Source organism: Osmia lignaria, chromosome 5, assembly GCF_051020975.1.
Source record: "Osmia lignaria lignaria isolate PbOS001 chromosome 5, iyOsmLign1, whole genome shotgun sequence".
NCBI classification, from domain to species: Eukaryota; Metazoa; Arthropoda; class Insecta; order Hymenoptera; family Megachilidae; genus Osmia; species Osmia lignaria.
In genome coordinates, this window is record NC_135036.1 from 6,781,550 (window position 1) to 6,797,616 (window position 16,067).

The following is a 16,067-nucleotide window of genomic DNA, read 5'->3' on the forward strand; positions in this document are numbered from 1 at the left end:
ACTTTTTTATTCATTTTCTGATTTAGCAAATTTTAAAATTATCTTGTTTCATTAGAAAGATCAGGCGATAAGAAATTGGAACTTTTTCGCGTTGAATTTATCCGAGGAACGACGTTCAATCGTTCGAACGTAAATGCAGCAATGATAAGCTTCTTTTTCTCGTCGATTTTCCTGTAAGACTGCAATCGCTGCATAAACAATTCTTTATACTAAACAAATAATACCAGCATTATATCAGACAGATGGCGTTCAATGGAATTAATAAAAATAAGGAAATGAAAGGAAATATTATAAGACTGCGACTTGAAAATTTAAATATGAAAAGGGTTATTTTGCAAAATGTTTAATTTCATCTGAAACATAAAATGGCTAAAATGTACCATCTAATTACATTCTTATTCTATTAATTGCAATTGAATGGTCTGCGAAACGCGAACAAACGAGGTGGTCAAAGTAAAACTACCAAATCAGTTCAAGGGTTTCCCTTGTTCCTCGAACTTAATTGAACAATTACTAAGGTAGTTGCGTAACTTCGTCAACTTTAAACAAAAACAATTTGCGTATGTTTTTCACGATACCTCAGCAGTTACGCTACGAAACTCGTTTACCTTAAACGCTATTAACTTTCATCGCGTTGTTTGAGGCGTAATTTTAACAAGCGCGTAACATCGATCTATAAAATTGAATCCTTTCGATGAAATAATAATCGAACGCGTCTGGTTCGAAATATTAAAATTGCAGGAAATTTTGAGCGAGTGTATAAAGCGTAAAATGGAAGATTGTAATACGTTGAAACGTTGGGAAGCTAATTAGCATGGCGCTGAACATAATGACACAATCATGCTATTATTACCAACGGTTACAGGGCTTTGATGACTAGCTCTGTATCATGGAACAAGAAATGATGATGGAATATGCGTGGTAAAGAACAGGGGATAATGATGTACAAATTAATATGAGAACAAACATATTCATTAAAATAACTGACTTTTAAAGCAGAAATTATTCGCGTATTTGACTCTATTAAAGCATAATTATGTATATTAATTTATTTATTTTGTACTTAAAGATGGGTACCATTCGGTAATAGTTATTCTATTAGAAGACACTCTTTGTTTTTTTTAAATATTTAATTTATATTTAAAATTTCGTACAATAATTGGAATTATCATAACTTTTTAAAAGTAAATCTACAATTAAAAACGACATAGAATTAATTTATATACATAATATTAATTTTCGAATGGCGGACCATGGAGAAAGCCCCAGTTGTAATTTCATTTTCTAACACAAAATTAATTTGTAAATCTAGTAATATTTACTAGAGATGATAGTAATTAATAATCGGAAATTATTTTCAAAAAATTTCACCGATTGATTAATTATCACCAAAGCTTCTTGAAAGAATAGAATTAAAAGAGAAAAATTTAAGATGATCGGTGTGATTTTTTCAAGCTTTGAAATCTTTGAAAACGAAGAGAAATTAATAATGATCAGACGGGTGTTATTCGTGCGTGAATCCTCAACGGTGTAGAGGAGTTAGCGAAGGGCGAAATTTCCTGAGGAAATCTCTTAGAAATTCGCTGGAAAATGAAGCAGTTACACGGGCCGACAGACCAATCTTCTATAACGCCGTTCCCTTTTTGAGCTTGTCAGATTAGATGGGATCGTGTGATGCAGAGTGCAACGGGTGACGTACTTTTCATGGTGAGAGTGAATGAGGGTATTCTACATCTTTTCGCATCGCTTACCAACGTTCTGTGTGTGCTTTTGACGAGTTTGTGCAGCGTATCGTTTGTTCGATTAAGTGCTAAGTGAAAGATATTGTTTTCGCGGTACGTGAATTTAATACGGTGTCACGACAAAGTGAACAAAGTTACGTTATCTCGTGTTGGTTCCTCTTCCCCTTCATATATCAATATTTTCTGCAATTCTTCTTTGGTCCTCAGTTAACGTTTCAAAAATAGCTTTTCTTTTTATTTTCACATTTCAGACATCGAAACCGTTCCTTTTTCAGAAAAATATTTGTCTCCGTGTACTTTTAGCAATTCTTGCTGTCAAACGTTTCTAATGTTTCGTCTCGTTTAAATTCATTTTTTAAAACAACGGAAGTGCACTTGTTTCGTCTCCAAACTGTTGCATCCAGGGACCGAGGATCCAGCTTTGTGTCCATCTTTGTGTTATGTAAACCAAGAGACCCGATGTACTCGTAGCCAGGTACCTCTAGCTCGTAGATACGATTGCTTAGTTGGCAGGAAGCTGCCATGTAACCGTCGAATTAGTGCGTCGACGAAAGACCATTTTCTCGGTGATCGAGGCTCCAGCAGTTTCCTCTCGAATAGACTTCCTATTCGCTCCGACCCTCCATTTCCAGAGAAATTCTAACGGTGATTAAGAGGTTCCTTCTCTTCTTCGATGGCTTTCGCGATGTCGACATTGTGTAAATATTATTTTCGTCTACAGTGAATAACGCACCATGAAATTACCATTTTTCAGAGTGTAATTAATATAATTGTTAAAATTATCAAGTAGAGATAGAAATCAATATTTCAGTACGCAAAGGACTTAAGTCTAGAAATCAATTTACAATTTGAGAATTTTGTAAATTTCTTACTGAAGATTAAACCAAACGTATCGTCGAAAGGAAACAGTAATCTCTGCTTGGGTGTGTAAGACACTTTGTAAACAGACATTATCTCTTGTTTTCCATTTCAACAGAGAACAAAGGGAGGCCAATACTTGTCTATGGACTGCTTGCAGATTTGTATTTTGTCTTCTGTTGTCTGTAGATCGTCCATGGGCAATGTATGCAGACTGTTTGCCGACTGTCCGTGGGCAATTGTCTGTAAGTTTGGACAATCCTTTACACGAACGTTGGTCGTAATTGTATTACAAATGCAATTTGATTTACTCTTGTGAGTTGATTGGTATATGGAATGATGTTCAAAGTGGAAAGTTATTGACTTTTGAAAATATCTTTATTAGTACTTGATATATTGAATGATCTAAGTAAAAGGTATTTACATTTTGAGAAATTCTAAAACTTTGTCACTTACCTAATTAAAAATGTCCTTATTAGTACTTGATATATTGAATGATGATTTAGGTAAAAGGTATTATAATTTGAAAAATTCTAAAAATTTTTTCACTTACCTAATTAAAAATGTCCTTATTAATACTTGAAATTGCGAATAATACCAATAACCAATAGATAATCGATAAGATGGCAAATGTACAGATAGAGAGCATTCCACTTTCCTAAAAAGCAACACGTAACTTTAATCAAATTTCTAAGCAGCACGAGTGTAGAATTCGCCACAGTTCCTTTTCCCAAGATAAAATGTTTCCGCAAATGGTTCAGGGGTGTATATAGCAGAGGTAGTGGGTTGCAATTTCTTCTCCCTGTGGTCTGTTGAGTATTGCTAGAACCGGTGGCCCAGTTGTCTGAATCCCGGTCATACTCGTCCTCTGGGACATACTGTAATCGTCTCGTAGGTCAATCTTAAATTGTACAGCTATACGCGTGACTCTGGGCTACTTTAATCCGTCGGACTAGCCGGTGCACCTGGTAGACGACGGTGCTATACCAACGGAACTTCAAACTTCGGATCGTATGGAGGACGAGGATAGAAGGAGCCAATTACATCTCGTTCCTGTAGAATCGGACGAATGCATACAAGACGCTTAAGACGCCTTAACTACCTTGGGATTTGTACCGTCGTTCTCTAACTGTCGAGATTCGTTTAAGAGCTCTGCCGACCTGTATCAATCACCACTGGCTGCTCTACCTTCAACGTTCCCCGACTATAAATTCATGAAATTCACCTTGTTGGCTAAGAATTGTCCGAGATGGTACACTTCCGGTTCGATTATTCCACCAGAGTATGGTTACTTCACGCTATAGTTGTATCGATCAATTTTAAACGGCACTAAAATTTTAGTTGAAGCAATTTTTTGGAAAATTATTCAAATGTAGATTCTTGAAGATTTCCAGAATAAGGATTGTAGATCTATTTGAAAAATAAACAGGAAAATAATAATAAATTCATTAAAAAAATTCAGTTAATAAAATGGAACCAATTTTTAATTTTCGGACGGCGGACCACGGAGAGAGCCCGAATTTTAATTTAATTTCGTTTCGATTCCGCTGTTCGATGGTTAATTGATCAAACGACTATATACACAATGGTTAATTAATAAAAATAAAGGTACAAGGTATTATTCAAATATAGAAAAGGGAAGTTTGCTAGGATACATGGATATGTAACCAGTAACTCAGCAAACAAATTCAGAGTAAAACTGTACCAGCGATCGGTGTAAGAGAATCGATGGGCGTGAAGTTTGAGCGATGGACCAGTTATTGGATATTTTCGATACGATATCGAAATGCCCTGGTAAATCAATCTCACGTTTGGTGCAAAGTACGAGGGTTTATCTTTTTACTCCACAAATATGAAAAAATATTGAAATCAAAATATTACTGTAAATTAAAATGAAGATATTCTCGTGGATTGATTAAATGTCTAACAAATTTATTTCATTTTTGTTTCAGGACACAAAAAGGCTCAACCAGGATCATCAGAACCAATGGATTCCAGAAACTCAGGAACTAAATTAATAGCTAATTAACGTTCGCTTAATTACTCATCCTCTGAGTCCTTCGCGCGATAAATTGGACATCGCAAACTGAAGTGTGATATCAGACTAAACAAAATTCTGTGATTTTTATGATTCGAAATCCAAACTGTGAAGTGTTTCATAAAAACTGATGGTCGAATCGAACTCTGAAGGAGTACTACAGTAAAAGAAAAAAGGAAACAGGTGATTTTCTGTAGGAAAAGTGGTCGATCTAATTCTCTAAAATATTCAAACATTAAAGAAACTAAACAATGCTCGGTTCCGTTGAAACGTTACAAATGAATTCGGCGAATCGATAGTGCGGGATCGTAAATCCTATCCCGGGTCAAACCTGTGTGTCTGATGAATAATACAATTCTTCCGGTCGCGTTGGATCCTCGCCTCCGTAGTCAGCCAGTGATCGAAAAGCTTCGGGCCGGATCGTAGAATCCTTATCGACTGACAACTGTAAGGTATCCCTTTCTCGACGCTGGCGTGTCGACGTCGACGTCGTTGCCCGTTAACGTTGATCCTGTAAGGATATTTAAAGAGGCGACAGTGATCCGTGACGTTTATCGTTCGCGCGATGAGTGATAAATCAAGTGCTAAACCGTTCGAGCATTGACCCCGATTCGAATAAGTGATATCGCGATCAGTTATGATTCTGGACAGTGATTTGCATACGGAACGCAAATAAGCTAAACGAAGAGAAAGGGTAACAGAGTGACAGTGATGTGGGTGAATCCGGATCGTGATTTCAACAGTCTACGACGATCTCTGTGAGTAATTGATCAAGGAGATCGGAGGTGTGTTTACGTTCGTCGAAGCTCTTCTTTTCTTGAAAGAAGAGGGATAAACGTAGAGAACAGAAGGAAAGGAAGAGTGACATCATGAAGGACCGTCGTAGAAGATGGCTGTACGTGGCGCTACCATTAATCACCTTCCTTTCGCATCAAATCGGTGAGTTTCTATTCATTTTATTCCTCCATCGATACGTATGTTGCCTGCACAGTTTCTGAGGTGAAAAAAAAGAATGTTGTTCACTCGTTTGGAAAAGAATTCGTGTCACTGTAAAGGATATTAACCCTTTTTCTTTTACTCTGATAATTAGGAAATTAGTAACGGGATCGAAAGCATACGTTCGATATTTTGAAATCGGTTTATATTTTAATATTGTAATTTCCAGCCGGGGAATGCATATTATAATATCATTAATAATTGAACAAATATAATAATTAGCGGGATAATACAGGGATTCAGATCAGGATGATACAGCTTTTAGCGTTAATTAGTAGTTATGTCACTGCATTAATTAATTCATATAAATTTTTTCATATGAAATGTAACAGAGTTGCAATGCTTTCATTATTTCTATAAATTCATGATAAAGTTTTAATTATAAATGCATTTGATTTTGACAAAAGTAAAAATAATTTTCTAGCTTTTATCTATCCATTTATTATCATGGATAATTAATATTTTTCATCGTGGAAAGTATCCGCCTGGTTTCAATAAAAGTGCCAAAACATTTAAATAACAAGAACCATCCTCACGTTGAAGTAAAAAGGATTTAAAAATTTTTGAGAAGTAGAGAATTAATACAATTTGAATATTAAAGTTTTATAACATGAACTTATGACCTTTTTCTGTGACATTCAGTAGTACGTGTAATATATTCTTGTTATACGATTTTTACTGCAATATTACCCAGTGCATGGAATGCAATTTTTCATTCCGACATCTCCCGCGGCCAAAAATTGCAGAAAAAGGGGGGAAACAAATTTCAACAACACTCGATTGATTTATGAAAAAATACGCAAAGGAATACTGCATAGAAAATTACACGATTCCAGTCGCTCTTGCAAATTACGTTCCTTATATTCAGATACAGAGTTTATATAAATAAATTTAAAATTAATTTCAATAAATTTGAATGTTATTTATCGAAGTAAAAGATACAATTAACACGTTGATGACCACTGTTGAAATTGCCATATTTAATGACACATTATAATGCACATTATTAAAGGTATTTAAAATTAACTTTTAAATCTACTGCAGAAATTTCCTGCTCCCAGAATTGATTTTCTTTTACCAATGAACGTGTCATTAAACATTCATTTCAACATTTGTACGTATAGTAATGGATGTACGTTTACAGTACCAAAAGGATAAGTTGTGAAATTTTAATAAACCGTGAAAATTTCATCGTCACGTTAATAGGAAATTAACCAATTCCACATTTCGTTTAAGCCGTTAAAAGCATGAATTCATCGTAATCCGATTATACCTTCTAGCACTGGACAAAGAAAGAATGTTACGTACGCCTAATCCTAAGGTTGTACTACTTGCAATGTACGGACGGTCCGCGTTATTTCGTGTTACTCCACTTAGGCACTGAATACGAAGCTATAATTATATTGGGGCTAATTAATTTTTTTTTAATGGAACTATATATTTTTCTTGAATATTATTTTATTGAGAAAATTTTATACATTTTTAATTTTTGAAATATTCCATTTTAATTTTCTAGATCTGAGTCGTATTTAAATATTTTAACTTTTTATATAAAATATTTCACGAATTATTTTCTAATATCTTAATATGTAAAATCTTTAAAAAAAATATATATAATTCCATCTAAAAAAATCAAGGCAACTTTGCCCAGAAGAGAAAAATTGTTAGCACCATATAATTTTTACTCCAGTTCCTTTGATTTAAAAATATTTCAGATGATAATTATCGATAGTTAGTTGATATACTGCAAGAGAATTGTTCGAAAATTACTCTCCTAAGGAAAGAAATTATTTAAACACGTGAAAGTTAAGTTTTCGCTTGTATATTTTACATTCGCCAGGCAAATATGATTAAGTTAGCGTGTGACGTATGGCTTGTTTCAAGCTACGCAACGTAGCTAATCATAATTTCTAGCGCGGGTGATTAAAGTTTATACACGTAGGGTAATTCTATCGATCTCGACAAGCTGCCGGAACGTCTTACTCGTGAGCTTTCGTGTTTCCGAAGAATTTCTTTAATCGAATAGTTCACACGCGACGGTTTTTTGTAGCTAGGATACGGAATTCGCAGTTATTCGAGGAATTCGCAACATCGCAAAGGAAAAGGTCGGTGAAACAGCAGCCGGGCTGAGATAAGAAGCTTCGAGTGCTTTTGCAATTACGAAAAGACGGAGAGCTATTTCAACTGGGCATTCTTGAATAACTTTAACCGCTATCGCGTTCTCCTTGATTTCCATACGATGAATGGTTTCATGAATAACGCAGTCGCGATCCTTGAAAACCTTCAACCAGAAGAAAGCTGCCGATAATTTCGATGCGAGGGGGAATAGATATCTTCTGTTACTTGTCATTCGAAGAATCATTATTTCTGTCAATTTCATTCATTCGTTTGAAATGGGTCAGGCACAAATGCTTGCGATAAAAAATATGAACTTATGATTCGAGAAATATTTGTTAAATTCATTGAAACTTAGGTGAGGTTCATTTTGCACAAAAATATGACTTGTGTTGTACAGTCAAGATGATTTCAATCAATTTTAATTTATAGACTGAGGATATTTATGTATCTATGAAACAAAAATATTTCAGGGGTGGAAATTATACAAAATTTACGTCACAAGACAAAACTTTTCAATATATGTTAAAATGTATATTTGCATAGAAATTTGCAATCTAATCATTATATTTCTTTAAAAAACATCGGTAATAGTAGAATCTAGACGAGCTTTTATGTTATTTATAAAGCAATATTGGAGTAACATTTGATACCATATATTGAAGATAAAGTGCCATAAAATTGTATTTTCCCGAGCAGTAACGGTTTAAAGTATCCATCGATGGTAATCCAGGCATGGTTATCTTTTTAGTTTTTTACTCTTATCACAGTTGCCTGATTTAACTACCAATAAAGAGTTGTTGAAACAATAGTCAATCGAGCGATCTTATCGATAATTTGAATCCATATCGGTGTGCTGACAAATTATCAGTCAATGTAACATTATCTTTTTGATTAGATAACAGGCATTATATTTTGTATCGATATTGTCCTGTTTATTTTGTTATAGTTCATTTCAAATTAGTTTAGATTCAATTAAAAAATTTCTATGTTGATAATTTAAATTATTATTGCTTGGATTATCATTAGACAAATCACTCCTAATTAAAATATATCAATTAATTTTATGGTATTTCCATGAAATTATTCATTTCCACAGATCGATGACGCGTCTATAATTTTTTTTATTCACCCAGAAATGAAAATCGTGCCTTTTTTATTTCCTCGAAAGTTAGATGGTAAATTTTTTCTGGTTCGAAAAAAGATAGGAGAAAACGTGTGACCGTTCAACGAGGTTTAGTCCGGTTTCAACTGATTCAATCCTTTTTACCGAATTAGTTACAATGGCCGTTAATCTTCTCGTACTCGGCTTTAAAATTGCTATTCATCTCTGGACGGAGATTAGTAAATTCCGGTCTGATTACTTGCTGCAATCCATTTTTCATTTTCTTCTGTGAATTTCTCACTGCAAGAAATCGATGATAGGATAGCCAGGTTAAACTGACTTGCAGCTACCAATGCGTTTAGGTTAATCCAGATATTATGTTGTACGAGATAAATAAGTGAATTCTTCCTGGGAGATGAATATCGCATATAAAGCTCGTAAATAGTGTCATCACTGGATTACAGATGTTAATGCAAATATATGGGTCTATAAAATATTTTCACCCTTCGCAGATTTCGCTTATTTCTCGCCTTTTCTTATAATTACATTGCAGTATTATTTGTTACAAAAATATCGATGCTCTGTATGCGGTAATAAATATCAACAGAAGGACAGGCAGGCATATCAAACGTTCAGAATAAATAAGTCTATAAATAAAAATGCAAACATTAAATATATTCGTGATTGCTGATTTCACGGAATTTTTACTGTGTCTTTTTTGTACTCGGTTTATTCGTACTCCAATAATTGCACAACTGCATGCAATTATTGATAATTGCTTGATTTTCGAGCAATTGAGAGAGCTTCGATAAACATAAACAGAGCACAGTGAGTTAATTGAATTGTTTCTACATCATAAGTCGAAACCGTTCACTGTACTAGCTACGTGGCACGAATATACTTGGAAATATTTGATAAATGGGTAATTAAAAGTGTATTTGTGTACCGGTCACGATGAGTGTGTATTGAAAGGTGTATTAAATTGAAACAATTAAAGATACAATGAAACATTTGTTATTCGTAATTATAAAGACTGAATGATTCTAATATGTTCCATGAATAGATATTGAAATTAAATATTACACAAGAGTTAACAAATGTTTTATTAAAAATTTTTAAAGAAAATGTAAATAGTGAGGGACTTGGTTTCATATTAGTCCAATGTATTACATTTCATCGATTCTATCAATATTGTTAATACAAAATGACTTTATTGGAGTTAATAATTAATTAACCAATTCATTTGAAGCTTTACACTTTGCTAGAGGCAGATTTTACAAATTGTATGGATTCTATAATGTAGTTTACGTACGGTTTGATGTTTTATTGACCTATACTACTGAAACGTAATATAATTGTAAGCTGCAAGTTGGACGAAGATTCAGCCATTTTGTGTTAAGAATATTAATTAAACATTTACACAGTCATTTTATTAAGCTTTGAACTTTAATTTGATGTGTCATAGATGCTAGTTTGCAATACTTTTATGTCATAAATTTTCTGATTCTTTGTTGACCAAAACTACTGAAATAATTGTAAACTTCAAGTTGGCCGAAGAATCAGCCATTTTGGGTTAAGAATATTAATGAAACGTTTATGTAGTCATTTTTATTAAGCTTTAAGCTTTAATTTGGTGCATCATGAATGCTACTTTCCAGTACTTTTACGTCATAAAATCCTATTAAACTTTTAATATTTCAAAGTCCTTTAAGTGGCAAGAGTTAATGGCACGAGTTTAAGTCAACGATACTTATCCAGCCTCCTTATAAACGAAAAGCTGATTACGAATAATGGAAAATATCATTTCATTTCGCGTTATTCACAATTCATTCGCTGTTTATTTGATTTTCCATTCATAACAGAAATCATTTTGCTCGATGCACGGGAATCACCGAATAATAGACAATTATTGCATATACCAGAGTCCATTCGAGCAGAAAGAGAAACATTTAACAATGTCTCGTTCGATCGTGCAGAATTCCCGTTAATAAAAACGTTTGGCGCATCGGACTGTCGTAATGAGATTAAACAGCAACACGAAAACAGCGAATGCTCGATTCGTTTCGCCATTGATGAAGCTTGCTTGAATCCGGTAACAACGTGATTGTACTGTGTAATATCGCGATAGCAGGAAATCGTGGACAGAGAAAAAAAGAGAGGAAGAACTTGAAACTCAATTATTCGCGTTCTCTAATTAACACGTTATTCTGCTTGCGAGTACAGCTGTTAGCTTTAGGGAGAATAAACATCGTTCGAATTAGCCGAAGAAATTTTCTCTCTTTCCACGTTTATATTCGTTCGGGCTATCCATGGCCGGATCAACGGGCGAGGTAGGTGTCTGGAAATTACATCCGAGCCCGGAACTTTCTTAGAACCGTCCCGGAAAATTGCATTTTTAAGCGACAGCCTCATTTACCGGTGAGTAATCTCATCGGGCACCCCTTTGACTCCGTTGAATCAATCTTTTCTGTTTCTTGTTGACCACGACTTTCTTTGGAATTTTACGGTACAATCCTTTGATCTATTTCATTTCCTCGCGATTCTGCGAGTGAAGCAGGAAATTTAGGAATGATTGAATAGGGTGAAGATTGAAAACAGAGATTAAATATAAAATATTCTGGTTTCATTTATTTATGAAATTCTTTCACGAATTCGTCCAGTTGTACTATGAATATTTAATCGCAATCTGGGTAGTGCGTTGGTTGCTCATTTTAGGGGATGATTCACCGGGAATCTTCACCCCGTTCTAAAGTCTCCACTGGTTGTAACGTTCGCGCCGGTTATTCCGGATGAAAAAGTATAGTCGAAACGATCCCGAAGCGTCTGTCGTTCCAATAGCGATATCCGGCTATTACGAAGGAACCTCTGTCCCAGAATTGCGCACACAAGCGGACGTGTTACACGTTTGCGGAATGCGGTTGATTGTAAGTCGAGAACCCAATTTGCCAAACTCAAGTTCGTCGTTTAGAGGCGGGGGCGTACCGCAAGGACGTTGTGGCATTCTATTGAAGTTGTAGCAGCTGATGTTATTATGCCACGTTCGGGTAACTACAGGGACGAATATTGTGGATTTAGAGCATACCTCGTTTCAACTCTATTGGAGAATGTCAAAATTAAACCCAGTACCATTGGTACGTTATTAAATCGGGCGTGTGTGTAGGTGCGTCTACAGTGGCAACTTTATTTCTATTCCATTATTGCAACAAGTTCTTATTAGCCCTTGAACGGCGGAGTCTGGGTCAATGGAGACCCAAATTTAGAAAATGTATGTACAGATATATTAGCTTAAAGTTAAATGTAGGTATAATTTTTAATTAAAAGAGTTTCATGTATTGGGAGAATGATTTTTAGAGGAAGGCTCTCTCCATGGTCCGCCGTTCTAAGGTTAAACCATTTCTTTCTTATTTGAATTAAATATAGAAAATTATTATTTCTATATTATTATCCTTTAAATGTTATACAAATTTTGCTTAAAAAGTTTTTCTATATCTTTATAAATAAGGGAGTTAATTAAGATCATTTTGTGAGGTTCAGTCTGTACGCAAGTAGTACAAGTCTACTATATCCGCGCCCCCCTGACCGGCGCAGTAGTAATATCAATATTTAGTGCACCGTACTATGACATGAGTTACAACAGTTATTCAAAATCAGTTTTCGGGTTATCCAAAGTATCACATTCCATATTCTCCTTTCTCCCTCTATATAGGGTGACCCAAAAAAGGATACAAATTTTCAATCTTTAAAAATTTATTATTTATCCAATTCAAATTTTCTAAGCTTTATAGATCTGAAATTCCAAGTTTTGATTTCTGAATTACATGTAGCCTTCAAGTTTTAAATTTTAAGATCTAACATTTAATATTTTAATTACACAAATAAGATAAAGATTGTGTACTATAAATTTCATACTTTGATGGGTCGTTGGAAGTCGAAGCTGGTCGGTTGGCGGTTTATTAAATTAACGTGCTCTAGAGCATCGAAAGTAGGGTCACTTGACCGGAAGCGCTTAGAGCAGTAAATAGAAGGGGGGAGAACCGTAGAAAGAGGTGCAACTACAGCGAAACAGACGAACGGATAGAGTGTAAACTATTGCTATTGGGGTTATCAAAGTGATTCACGTGACTGGTCGGCGGCATTATGCAAATGACCTGTAAAATTATCGTACCCTTCGGGCATCAGCGAACAAGAGCGAAACTGAACCTTTCATTAAACCGCGATAGAACACTTTTGCGTTCGGTAGCCAGAAAGGACACTAATAGCGCGCCTCTCGGATCGTGTTAAGCCCTATTTACAATGCCGACTGTTTAACATAATTCTGTTTGATGCCTAGACTGCAATTAAGACTTGAAAATTATTTGCTTCGAAACGGTTTCCATCAATTTTAATTAATTACTAGAGAGAAGACTTATGTTTGTGTATCATTTATAATTTAACTACGTTTGATTTAATTTTCGAAATTTGCAACTGAATTAAATTAAAATTATTCAAATAGTAATTATATTTTCTTCATTGAGAAATAATTTTAATGCATAGAAAATGTAATGAATGGTAGTTTTTTTATATATACGATACTCATTAACGAAAATTGGATTATACTTCGAATTGGAAGGATCAAATTATCCTTCGTGGATATTGCATACGAGGATGAAGATTCTTCAAATATAATGATTAACAGTAAATAAAATGAACCATTTAATTGAAAAAATAAACTGTCAAATTTTTAGAAATATGATTTTGGAAACAAACTGACGACGTACTTGTGATTGATTGCTTTGAAACACACGTTCACAAAAAGGTTGCTGCTTTTTTTTGACGGATGATTTTTTTGGTATAACATTTTTAACAGTATAGAGAGGTATAATTGAAATTTTGTGATGAAAAATTGTAGAAAGCTTCAAAGCATTCGCTATCAAAGGAACAAAACAAATCTCCATCAAATTGGACGGAACAGAAAAGGGTTTATAAAAAAAACTTCGTTTTTCTGTTTTTTAGCAACCAAAATGACGAAAATGCACGCACCATTCGGTGTGCACAAACAGACGCATGTTAGAGAAAAATATTTAGTAGGTCAGACAGAAATGTGTAGGTTTAGGGATATATTGTAACAATACCACTGTTTCTTCTGGTTTGCTCTTTTTATTTATTCAATAATCGAAATTATTATAGTTCATTGGATCGTGCTTTTTCATGTTTATATAAAATTATTTAAAATTGAAATTTTTTATACTTCGTTTTATAATAACTTTCTTATTTTTAGTTTGAATCGATTTGAAATTATAATAACTTCGTTATTTTTATTTTGCAATGATTTCAAATTGCAAAATAATTATTTAAACGTTAATTGCTGCAAAATAAGTGCCCATTGGAAAATGTTTTCCCGATTTTCCGTGCTTCTGTGTTAAAATAAAAAATTGATTAAATGAAAAGCTTTCGAACATTTAATTAGGAATACTCGTTATAATTGTGCCTCTTGATTTGCTTCCATCGTTCCATCGGAAATTGAAATAACACAATATTAAGTATATTTCTTATTTCAATTCATAGACCATCGAGGCAGAGTTGGTAAGAAAATTCAGAAGCCTCTTGAAATATAAAATTTTCCAGCGGAGCATTAAATTATCACGTGTATTATTATGAAATACTCGAAAGCTTTTAGTTTAACTTTTTATTTAACCATAAAAGCGCACGAAATCCCTGGATTTTTTACATTGATTTTCCGGTAAGGAGAAAAGAGAAGCTAGAACGTTAAGAATGAAGTAGCTACCTACAAAAGAAAGACAATGGAATTCCATTTGTCTGTTTGCAAGAGCCAGCACGCCCCTAAGAATGTCTTACTCTAAAACGGAGTAAAAACGTTTTAACCGTTTGTAATGAAGAGAGAATCTATCGTGAACTGTATTCTCATTCTGAGAATTCTAGTACAGAAGAATCTCGCTTTAACACGTGACTGTCAGGCAAACGCTATTGAAAATTTCATTAGATAATATTTATATTTTTTTAAAATTTTATTTATCATTTTCCGAATATTTTGTTGTTTCCGTTATCAGTTATTTCAAATACCTAATAAAAATATTTCTAATTAGATAAGTAACCGAATTCCTAATAATACAGATAATGGCTTCCTTTGACAATTCAAGTGTCACCCAAATATGGGTGACATGGCATTCAACGTGTTAATATTATTATTAACGTGACTTTAGAAGTGACTAATTGCTAATTATTCAAATTATAATTTCATTATTGTTCCAAGGGATGGGAAACTGTTTTCTTCAAAATCTAAGGTAGAAAAATGATTAAGTCTTTTGACACGACACAGATTAATTAATAATAGTAGGTTAAAGAAGAACCGTGTTCGGCTATTTTCAATTTCAATCGATGTCTTCGTTCTACATAACCCCGAAGAGCGTAGGAAACAGGAAGCAATTCCTTCGATGGTTGTCGGGAATGTGTCCGGCAAATTTATATCTGCAGACAACTAGGATAACGGTCGAGCAGTTAAATCACTTTTCGCTACAGAAGAGGAATTACATGATCATTCAAAAGAGCAATGTCCCTAGAGAATTGGTTAAATGGTTTTCAAGGCACGTATTAAAATTATTAATTTATTGCCGACCGTTCTGGTGGAACGAGCTTTGTACGAATTTTAAACATTCTTGAATTTTAGATCTTCAAACAATTTCCATGAAAGCTATTAACTTTTTTCAACGTGGATATGACCATTATTCCATGCAAAAATACTGTTCCATTTCCAGAAATAACTGGTAATAAAAGTCTTTTTGTACCTCTAATTGCACGGAAAAGAAACGCTTTTTATCTGCGTTTGATAAGGATAAATGAAAAGGGAATAAGAAAAGACTTCCTTTTTTTTTTGGAGAAAACCACTCCTGTTGTATTCAAAGTAGAAAATTAATTCTTGGAATTTAGATCTGGTTGTTAACAATAAATGAATTTCTTTAGGAAAAAAGAAAAAGGAACAATGAATTTCTTGAAAGCTTTTCTTAACGTTGGACACTTAATATTCAATTCTAAGTGGTAATCACTTACATTAAATAAACAGTGGTCTTAATAATATTCGTATTCATTTAAATTTATTCAATGCCTTTGCTCTGTGATAAACATTTCCAGCCGGTCTTTCGAATTATTTAATATTAATGATGAGATTTGCATGCATCAATAATACTAATATATCAGTGGTATAAATAAATTTCAGTAG

General features: G+C 33.8%; 1 protein-coding gene across 8 annotated transcripts in view; it reads left to right on the plus strand.

Moving 5' to 3' along the window:
* LOC117604759 (opioid-binding protein/cell adhesion molecule homolog) overlaps nt 1–16,067 on the plus strand; it is a 212,436-nt gene that overhangs the window by 100,036 nt on the left and 96,333 nt on the right. For all 8 annotated transcript variants that reach the window (XR_013062166.1, XR_013062165.1, XM_076688261.1 and 5 more), the window contains one exon: nt 4,553–5,577. Coding sequence is in view for 6 of the 8 variants with exons in the window: in XM_076688261.1 (XP_076544376.1) it covers nt 5,508–5,577 (70 nt within the window). In the remaining 2 variants the exon portion in view is untranslated. The remainder of the gene's footprint in view (nt 1–4,552; nt 5,578–16,067) is intronic.